Source organism: Crinia signifera, unplaced genomic scaffold (assembly GCF_055691185.1).
Source record: "Crinia signifera unplaced genomic scaffold, ASM5569118v1 HAP2_SCAFFOLD_730, whole genome shotgun sequence".
Taxonomy (NCBI): Eukaryota; Metazoa; Chordata; class Amphibia; order Anura; family Myobatrachidae; genus Crinia; species Crinia signifera.
The window spans coordinates 15,230-26,375 of record NW_028142633.1 but is presented as its reverse complement, the minus strand read 5'-3'; the positions used below and the strand labels follow the sequence as shown (position 1 = coordinate 26,375).

General features: G+C 45.5%; 1 protein-coding gene across 4 annotated transcripts; it reads right to left on the bottom strand.

The window, feature by feature from the left end:
- Positions 1–225: 225 nt before the first annotated feature.
- On the bottom strand, positions 226–10,612 carry LOC146056023 (zinc finger and BTB domain-containing protein 43-like). Of its 4 annotated transcripts, none has more exons than XM_083168349.1 (3): positions 10,510–10,612; positions 6,860–6,955; positions 227–4,891 (listed from the first exon to the last, which is right to left on the bottom strand). In XM_083168349.1, the coding sequence occupies exon 3, from the start codon at positions 4,866–4,868 to the stop codon at positions 3,477–3,479; it is 1,392 nt and encodes a 463-aa protein (XP_083024475.1). In that variant the 5' UTR covers positions 4,869–4,891; positions 6,860–6,955; positions 10,510–10,612; the 3' UTR covers positions 227–3,476. The 4 variants fall into 4 exon arrangements, with proteins under 4 accessions (XP_083024478.1, XP_083024475.1, XP_083024477.1 ...); XM_083168351.1 differs by having other exon boundaries at positions 6,871–6,955; XM_083168350.1 differs by having other exon boundaries at positions 10,435–10,555.
- Between the last annotated feature and the right edge of the window lie 534 nt (positions 10,613–11,146).

Sequence of the window (11,146 nt, the reverse complement as noted above, 5' to 3'; positions counted from 1 at the left end):
ACAAAACCATGTGCACTGCAGCTGGGGTAGATGTTACGGTACTTATGTATTATCTGGGCGCCCAATTTTTTCATTGCATCGCATCGCATGCAACATAGTGGCATACAATGCGATGCGATTTTTCATTGTAAAGACCCAATTTTTAATTGTACAGTCACCCATGGGTGATTTCATACCCCCACTATCCAACTATGCATGGCGTTGATTTTATATAGTGTGGCGAGCGCAGCGAGCCCTGCTAGGGGACGCAGAATACATGTAAAGTTATCCACGTCCGCTCGCCACGCTTCGGGCACGGTGGCTCGCTACACTATATAAAATCAACTCCATGCGTAGTTGGATAGTGGGGGTATGAAATCACCCATGGTTGACTATACAATTAAAAATCTGGTCTTTACAATGAAAAATCGCATTGCATGCCTTAAGCAGTGGCATGCAATGAAAAAATCGGGAGCCCAGATAATACATAAGTACCGATGTTACTTGTGCAGAGAGTTAGATTTGGGTGGGGTTTTACTTCAAAGTGAGATCTATATTGCAGTGTAAAAATAAAGCCTTCCGTATTTTCCCTGCACAGAAACAAAATAACTCACCAAAATCTAACTTTCTCTGCACATTTAACATCTGCCCCCCTGCAGCACACATGGTTTTGTCCATCTAAGAAATAATTTGCCAGAAGGAGTGAACCAAAATAACCCCCTTAACCTCCAGTGTTTTAAGTACCAACAGGTCATGTTTTCAGGAACCCTGTCTGTGGAAGCATGTAGCATGATTACTGACCCAGCAAAACAGATCAAATCACCAGTGCATGAGTAAAGAAATCCAGAAAACATGACTTACATGAGTACTGAATTTGGGAACCACTGATTTAGATGATTAACCGAATGCAGTCGGTTTAGCCAAAGGAAGGTTTTCAGTCAGATGATCGAAAAAGGATTTTGCCACGTAACATAAGCAAACTCAAATTTCTGTGCAAATATTTTTGACATGACCATTTGGAAAAGGAACCCCTTGCAGCGATGGCGCAGGCGAATCTGTAACCGCTTCTAAGCAGAATTATGGTGAATAGAGAACCAAAAGCCAGCTGACCAGTGTCCCCGGGTCTGGCCATATAACCCTACAAAAGCCTTTAGGTTGGTGACCTGAAGCTGGCCATTTGTGTTTATACATTATGTGATTTATATACTGTAAGTGATAACCGTCCCGTCCCCCCAAACTCTGCACTGTTTATTATAAAGGACAATTACCGTAATTCCAGCTACCATAACAGTCACATCAGCATTTTTCCTTCTGTATAGATTAGATGAAAAATGTACAATAGTTCAAACACCTTGAAACAACCGTCGTAACAAACATAAAATATTCAAGTAAGTGCTATCTATCAGCTTATTTCCAGAAAAATATTAGACGAGAAAGGTCATCTTTTAAATAGGAACTATTTTACAAATGTCAGATTACACAGCACTCCGAGAAAGGACCACCAGGCAGACCACTGCACAATACTAAATTTGTTGAATATTTAAAGGGACGCAACTGGTGAAGACAAGTCATTTAGACCTGGACAGCACCAAACCGGCATAGAAGGGGTGTTCCGGCAACGACACAGTAAATAGAGTTGCAACAAGAGAAACCGCGCAACAGAAATGTGTTCCTACTAATCAGTGTCAGACTCGAGGTGTGGATCCCAGAAATCTCAGCTGAGCGGGTTGGCCTGAAATAGTAACAGTATAGGAAATGGGTTAAAAGTGCTTGACTGGGAACACTCCAATACTCACAATAGCGAACACCCCAATAGACATATAAATTCCAAAAAGTGCCAAGAAAAATGGCCGTCATCGTGCCAGTATATATGTATTCTCAAGTGTCAGGGGACGCAAGACAAGCGACACGTCTGTATCCTTAAATATATTGGCGGTTCTGTCCACTGTGTATTGCAGAGGGTTTTACTCGCCACAGCGGACATCACAGTGCCCGCCAGGAGAAGGTGCAACTAATCTTTTCAAGAATGAAAATAAAATGTGCGGTTGTTTAAAGGGTCTGCTCCATCCTGAAGAGAGCGGGGTAACACACACAACTAATGATCACGTCTGCGGCTACATCAAAGATGGTCCTACGCAGAGGCGTGCTGAGATTTCCAGGCAGGCAAACCCGGATTACAATACACACAAGCAGATGTTCCAGCTGTACGGGGAGTTTGGTGCTTGCTACGGACGCTCATGGGAAAGTCTGTTTAGAACAAGTTTGTTTTTAGATTCCTTTGTGATTATTCTGTGAGACAATAAACTCAGTGTGACGCTCGCAACACGTGTTTAATTAACATTATACAGATACGTACAATGTCAACCAAGAAGCTCACCAACGTGGGAGCAGCCTTATGGGGCCTACACACGGGGCTACTGTGCTGAAATTGCATAGTGTGCCCATTAGCACCTGTCCCCTTATATCCCAGAACTCCAAAATGGGTCCTAAGAGGGACATTTCATTTGAGCTGTTTAACCAGCCTGAAAGGAAGTTTCCTAATTAGTTTCATTAGGGACTAAAACAAAACAGACGCTTAATTCAGCATTTAAAAAAATATATTTATATTGCTTTGTTATTTTTTTATTAACAGTTTTGAATACTTAAAGGGTAACTCCGGTGGAGAGTACATTGTATTGTACACCCCCATTCGCTAGCAAAACTGTCAGTACCCCATACCAGGATTTATGAGCCCCTGCAGGTGACATAATGCTACGTCTGGTGGTAGGTGTTCCACTGCAGTGTCAGATTAATGCAGCTTTGTCCATACTGGTCAATGCTCAGGTAAGTACCTGGCTTACAGTTAATTACCAGGAAGGAGGATATAAGGTCAACATGCCAGTTTAGATAAAGAAAAAAAAAATTGCCCTAAATATCAAGAAAATCATATCGACACGTACAGAGTTGAAATATGGATTATTTCACTCTGTATACTACTTGTGTAGGCAGAAATTTTGGGGATGCAGTCACGATGCCTACAGTGATGCCGACACAGATCTCAAAGTGCCTGTAATGCTCCTTAACCTAATGTTCATTATAACGTTAAACATCCTGCTTTAGGAGGAAACTCAAATGTTTGCCAGTTTTTGGCCCTACAGTATAATAGTATTCCAAAATCCACGCCCAACCAGTAAAAAAAAAAAAAAAATTTGACCTAAAATATTGTTTTCTAGAATTATTATTATAAGCTACATCACTAAATAATCAAAAAGTTCATCTTGAGATCTTCTGAAATGACGCACGTTTTGTCTTGGTAGTTTCATTGTTGGGTATTGTTTCTCCATGTTACAGTAGCAAGCACCAAACCTACGTGACCATTACAGACTGCAGGCTATAACCTTCTTATTGCTGGATCATACTTTTATAGCGTTTGCTAGGTTTTGGGGTATGATCATAGGTTTCGCACTGTACTGTTATATGTAAGGCATAAGGCCTGCTTAGATCTGGGTTGGGCCTGATCAGCTCTCGCTTGGGGCCTGCTCGCCTTTGGAAGCGTGGTAGGACTTGGAACAAGAAGTTACATGTCGGTGGAAACTGTCCCTCCACATAAACCGTTTGCCGCAGATATTACACTCGTAGGGCTTAATCCCTGTGTGGATCTTCATGTGGCCCACCAAGTGATGCTTCATTTTAAACTTCTTACCGCACACCCCACAGCCGTACGGTCGCAGCCCGAGGTGCATGCTCATGTGTCTGTCTCGCTGGCTCTTGTGCGTGAAGCTCTTACCGCACTGACATGGGTAAAGTTTGTACACAACCGCCGTAAAGCCAGATGATGAAGTTTCCTCTTTGATGCCCCCCGAAATGTCAATATGTTCCCCAAACCCTCCCTGGGTGTTTTCTGCTCCGTGGCCCTCCATATGTTCTTCACGCTCCCCGGAAAACTCCTCCATTGAAGCTCCGTAGAAATCAACGTGGTCATCGTAACGGTGGTTGGTTCCATGGCCTTCAGGTTCTGCGGTCTTCTTATTACAAAAGTCAAAACTGTCCGCGGCACCTGAAGTCTGGATGGATGGTTCCGCCTGCCCTGGGTTTACTGATTCCGAGACGTGGTCTTCTAGAGGTGGTCGCAAATCCACGCCTTCACACTCCTGCTCGAACCTCTCTGGCTTGATGTGGATCCACCGCTTGTGGGACATGATACTGGGCTTAATATACAACGGGCGATTGTAGTGATAATCAGCGCCGTCGCTGGCCCCTTCCTCGCCATCTTGGCTGGTCATCTCCGTACTCAACTGGTCGTGTTCAGTGGAAGAGTTGCTGGGCAGGTACTCATGCTCGGTGAGCTGGGACGATAACTCGTCATCTTTCGGGCTCTCTTCCTCGTTGTCATCTCTGATCTCTTCGCCCTTTCTGAAATCGGACTGTCCACTAGTCCCTAGCTCAAAGCTTTCGGTAAGACCGTTGTAGTTGCTGCTACTGGGTGACTGGTGGTCACTGCTCAGGTTAGATTTGTGACACAGGAGAGTAGGGTTCCCTTCCAGAAGCTCAGTGCACTTGTCGACAACATGCCACATCTGAAGAAAGCTGGCCGCGGTTAGGTAACTTACTATCTCATGAGCGGGTAGCACCAGCCGACCGGTGTAAGAAGAGGAGAGGATGTTCTCAAAGACTCTTGGGTTCATGACATCCGGGAGCACCACCCGGCGGCTGTTCTTCAGAAGCACCTGGTCGCAAAAGTAAGGAGAGCTGGCTGCCAGCACGGCTTTGTGGGCTCGGAATAGATGCCCTTGTACCACGATGGAGATGTCACATAGCTGTCCAAGCTGGCGCTGCTGATTTAACTTCTGCAGGATGGTGGTGGAGAAATCTGGAAACTCAACACGGAAAGAGTTCAGTCCAGGCTCCATTTCATTACAGGAGCTCCAAGGTCCTAGAAGGAAGAAAACATATTTGAGGTTGCCTCGGACTATATAACGTCCACACTTTATTTATGACTAATGAAAAGGATCAGCATCAAATATAGTGGTCACTTTAATTAGCTACGCTGAGGGTGGTTTAAGTTCACATTATGCAAAACAGGGGGGTTCTGAGGGTGGTTTAAGTTGCTTTTGCTACAGACGCCACATGAGCCCACCCCCTTGTGGCCCAAGCTCGCCACGGAATCACATATTTTGCATACAGCTGCGTACAAAAAGGTGCAAATTTGGAGCTACCATAAGTGCAGCATAAAGATAATTGAATCGACCACATGACCCAATTAGTATCCTAGTCCGTTCGATTATACCATCTGCATACAAGCAGGGATATACTTAAAACCTGGACTGCTGAGGTGCCTTGAGAACCACTTTTGGGAACCATTGCTTTGAGATCTTGTTATTCTCCTCCTCACAACAAGCTGAAATGCATATAAAACTTGTATTCTTTTATTCCTATTCTTGCTGTACTCTGCATGAACAGACCTGTAAGTGGGGGTATGGGTCATTGGGTTGACAAAATTTAGGTTGACGTTAAGGATGCCAATCCCGGGATGGAAAAAAATTGCTTAATTCCGGAATTCCCGGATTGGCATCCAGAAAAGAAACCGCCCCTGTCCCCTACATTTTTCTTACCATGGGGAGTGGGGCAGGTGGAAGCCTTGCGGTGGTCAGCCGGTGTTGCCAGGGAGGCAGTCAGCGGGGGATATTTGCCACCAGGATTGCAGCCACAGCTCAGGAGGCGGGGAGTGCAGGTGGAGGGTTCCGGCGGCAGAGGTGCGGCTTGCATAGCAGAACCTATGACCAAGTCACGCTGTGCAGGCCACATGCCGGGGTCGGAAACAGCCAATCCCGGGATTGAAATCCTGGACATCTTGAGGCCAAATCCCGGGAGCCCGAGACTGGCCACCCTAGCTGACATGCTTTGGGTCGACCACTGAAGGTTGACAGGGCTTTGAACGACACCTAAAATAGGTTGACATGGCTAAGGTTGACAGGGTCGGAATAAGCATTAGGTTGACAACGGGAAGGTCACAGTCAACTATGTCGACATAGTTGACATGGACACCATCTAAGTGTACCGTGTCCACGCACCATGCTTAGAGCACAGTGCCTCGCTGTGCTCAGCACACTATTCGATTCTCCTGCCACGCCACAGTGGATGGTAGGGCATGAAATAGCGCCTGTCGGCACATGTCGACTGAAAACCAAATAAATGTGAAAAGCTCATGTTGACCTTCCCATGCTTCTGTCAACCTTCCGACCCTAGCTATGTCGACCTACTTCAGGTGTCTACCTAAGCCCTGTCAACCTTCCGTGGTCGACCAAAGGAATGCTGACCTAAGTAGGGTCGACACAGTGACCGTATCCCGTAGCTGCTCCCCATTTGCTGCCGTGCTGACCACACACTGCAGGGTGAGCCGGCCAGCACATATAAGCATACTGTACATATGTATGCAATACATGTGCTTGCTGCATTACCCAGGGTACAGCAGCGCGGATGCCTTTCACTGATTTGTAGCAGCGCAGTGCGCACTGCTCAGCTTATCCACTCTCTATAAGCCTGCCCGCGACTCATATAAAACTAGCCCCGTGCTGTGGCAGGTCAGCGGTGCTGCTGATCCCCGGGTAAGTCGGCCATCACATATAGAACATAGAATTTTGAATATATGTTTATTTGTGCAGACCGTTGTCAAGTACAACAGCCTGGGAACATATGCTAAAGACTCTTAGGAAAACACAGTTGCAGGCTCAGTAATTCACAGGCTCTGTTATACAGGGTGTACTACCTATTTGGCATTTTTGGGGCTTAATTCAAGAATCACACGGACCCTCCTTGTGACAGGTGCTTGGCATTGATCGGAGTGCCCCCTCTTACATCATGGTTTATGGACAAAAAGACAGCCTCGGGTCTGCGTGCTTACCCTGCACTGACCTAATGCACAGACATGAAGGCGATCTTGTGTCCTCTTGTTACAGGCTTACATTTTCCAACCGAATCCACCACCTCCGAGCGATTCCTGTAATGCCGGATACAGGTAATCAGGCATGGGGAATGTAAGAGCAATGATCAGACAGAACAGGTGTAATGTGGGTACTAGAAGTGGAACGGTCGGTAAAAAGTGATCAAAGAGGGAGCCTTCAATGAGATCGCTTTGTCAAGCCACAGCTATACAGGAGATATAATACACAGAGCTATCATCAGAGAGGTATAATGTGTGATATATATATATATATATATATATCTCCAGACGAAAAATCTTTTCAAACAGCGCACTCACCAGGCTTCTTTATAATCCATTAAAACTCAAGCTTTTATTTCTCCATTATAATTTTCAAAAACAGTTGACATTTCGAGTCATTATGCGACCCTTTTTCAAGACATCAGCTATGACGGTTTTCCACCAGACCCTGGAAAGGGTCACATAATGACTCGATACTTCGACTTTTTTTTTAAATTAGGTACTTGTTTCCTAGCACGGCGCCCATCGCATCGTATACCATTATACTAAATAAGGTATACGATGGTATGCAATGCGATATTGTACAATAAAATATCGCATGTTATGCCATACAATGGCATACGATGCGATGGTATACGATTTTTTACTGTACAAGCACCCTGATGGGTCCTTACAATGTTAAATGGCCCCCCATAGTCAACGCCACCCCCAGGATCAATGCCAACCCGAAGCGTGGCGAGCGCAGCGAGCCCGCGAGGGGCGGCGGTACGCGTCCTCCGACCTTTTCATACCCCCAATATCCACGTCAGTTTTAGGTAGCGTTGCTAGCGCAGCGAGCCACCGAGCCCGAAGCGTGGCGAGCGCAGCTAGCTCTGCGAGGGGACGTGGAATACATGTGAAGTAATACGCGTCCGCTCGCCACGCTTCGGGCTCGCCACACTATCTAAAATAAACTCCACGCCGACGTGGATAGTGGGGGTATGAAACGGTCGGAGGATTCGTACTGCCGCCGCTCGCCACGCTTCGGGTTTGCGCTTCGCCTTTGTGTTGATAGTGGGGGTGGCGTGGGGGTGCATTTAACATTGTAAGCACCCATCAGGGTGCTTGTACAATAAAAAACGCATCGCATGCGGCTATATGGCATGCGATGCGATGGCGTAAGATGGACATCAGGGGCGCCGTGCTAGGAAACAAGTACCGAAAATTATAACAGAGACATAAAAGCTTGAGTTTAAATGGATTATAAAGAAGCCTGGCGAGTGCGCTCTTTGAAAAGATTTTTTTCTCTGGATATAAATTTGGTACACCTGAATAATACCTGTGAGGCTTGAGCCTATGGCACCCCCAGAGGTATAATGTGTGTAAGATATATAATAGACAGAGCTATAATCAGAGAGGTATAATGTGTGTGAAATATATAATACACAGGTCTAATCATACAGATATAATGTGTGTGAGCTATATATAATACACAGAGCTATAATCATACAGGTGTAATGTGTAATATATAAAATACACAGAGGGATCATCAGAAAGGTATAATGTGTATGAGATTATATAATACACAGAGCAATAATCAGAGAGGCATAATGTGTTATATATACATATATATATATATATATATATACATACAGTATATATACATACACAGGTATAATCATACAGGTGTAATGTGTGAGATATAACTAATTCACAGGTCGGTACTTGTGTAGTTTCACGGCAGTTACGTTGTCAGCATAGCGTCCCTGTCAGAATTAGCGTAGTGTTCCCGCGGCCGCTTAGCGGAGCCAGCGTCTGTCAGAGCCAGCGTACTGTTTCAGCGGTCAGGGTAGTTAATCAGTGGTATGCAGTTAGCGGAGTCACATTGTCAGTTATGGCTGCCGAAACGTTATTTAATATTAATTATATATATTAATAATATTTAACACTATCCACGACGGCCCGAAGCATGTCAAGCACAGTGAGCCCTGCGAGGGAACGTGTTACGCGTCCTCCCGACCGTTTCATACCCCCACTATCCACGTCGGCGTGGAGTTGATTTTATAACGTAGCGAGCGCAGTGAGTCCCGCGAGGGGACGCGGATTACATGTAAAGTAATCCGCGTCACCTTGCTGCGCTCACCACACTTTATAAAATCAACTCCATGCCGACGTGGAAAGTGGGGGTATGAAAAGGTTGGAAGAACGCGTCTGCTCGCCACGCTTCGGGGTGGCGTGGATAGTGGGGGTTTGAAAAGTAGGCATTTGCCAGTATGCAACATGGAGTACTGGCAAACGTGTCCTTTATTGTGCATGAGACGCATTTGCACACCGCATCCCCCCATTGTGCAGGAGATGCACGTGCTACCGAACCCCTAACCCTGTCGGGTTGCCGTACCCTGCCGCAATACTAACTGAGATGCACAAGCGTCTCATACAGGTGGAGCTCCTCTCCTCCAGTGCCCGCATGATCCCCTCTCCACCAGCGCAGGAGATCTGGCGGTTACCGGCGCTGTGTGAGAGGCGCTCACTACACTTGCCAGGGATGCCAGGGACAGAGCTGCAGCTCCCGGGGACGGTATGGTGACTACGCAGGGATGCCGCGGATACAGTATGCTTACTACGCTAGGCAGCCATTGGGCTACGCTGACAACGTAGCTTAGGCTGCCGCCGTGAAACTACACAAGTAAGGCAGCCGTTGGGCTACGCTGTTCTATGCTGACAACGTAGATTCAAACGTAGCTTAGGCTGCCGCCGTGAAACTACACAAGTACCCACAGGTCTAATCATACAGATATAATGTGTGTGAGCTATATATTATACACAGGTATAATCAGACAGGTGTAATATATATAATACAAAAAGCTATAATCAGAGAGGTATAATGTGTGTGATATATATATAATACACAGGTATAATCATACAGGTGTAAGGTGTGTGATATACAGTATATAATACACAGGTATAATCAGAGGAGGTGTAATGTGTGCTATATATATATATATATATATATATATATATATATATATATATATCACAGAGCTATAATCAGAGAGGTATAATGTGATATATATATATATATATATATATATATATTACACAGGTATAATACAGGTGTAAGGTGTGTGATATACAGTATATAATACACAGAGCTATAATCAGAGAGGTATAATCTGTGTGAAATATATATATAACCATACAGGTGTAATGTGTGTAATATACATAATACACAGAGCTATAATCAGAGATGTGTAATGTGTGTGATATACAGTATATAATACACAGAGCTATAATCAGAGAGGTGTAGTGTGTGTGTGTGTGTGTGTGTGTGTGTGTGTGTGTGTGTGTGTGTGTGTGTGTGTGTGTTATATAATACACAGGTATAATCATACAGGTGTAGAGTGTGTGTGTGTGTGTGTGTGTGTGTTATATATAATACACAGAGCTATAATCAGACGTGTGATATATGATACATATAATACACACGGCAGTGATAGAAATACATGCATACATATATGATAGCTAGGTGTAATGTATGTATTATATATAATGTACACCGGTGTGAGATAGAATACACAGTATGCACAGGAGCAGCAGCAGAGGGTGAGAGGCGCCCCCCGGGGTCTTGGTACCTGTGCCGGCAACCCCCAGCTCTCACACCTCAGCCGCCCGGGCAGCACACACCGGAAGTGCTGGCATCGCTCTCCGGCCCCGACTGACAGAGCCACTTCCGCATCTGTCACTGGGAGCCCCGCCCCTTCCGATGGGCAACTAACCCTTCTGTTACATCTGTTGCCTGCCACATACACACACACACACACACAGGTGTGCAGTATAAGGTGGCATAGAGCAGCACAGCAGTCACCACTAGGCATAGTGGTATGATGATAATAAGCATATGACAGTGCTGATAGGACATGTCTACTATGTCAATGGGCATCTCGCATGTAGGGAACCACTGTTTACAGGGCTACCCCCATACACGAGTGGTTCCCAAACATACCTCCCAACATAACCCTCTCCAGGAGGGACACAATGCCTTGTTTCTGGACTGCCCTCTGAATGTATGATTTCGATCACCTGTTTTGAAGTAATAAGAATGGTGTTTGAACACAGGTGATGGCAATCACCTTCTGGAGAGGGTCATGTTGGGAGGTATGTTTGGAAACCACTGGTGTATGTGGGTAGCCCTTGAACCATGGTGCCCTAGAGTGTAAGAATGGTTTGCACGCACCCTCCCAAGTTGAGCTGTCAATCGCCGCCAGCTCC

Bases quoted from the DNA above. Each gene is read 5' to 3' on its own strand.
- LOC146056023 (XM_083168349.1), bottom strand. From the start codon at position 4,868: ATGGAGCCTGGACTGAACTCTTTCCGTGTTGAGTTTCCAGATTTCTCC.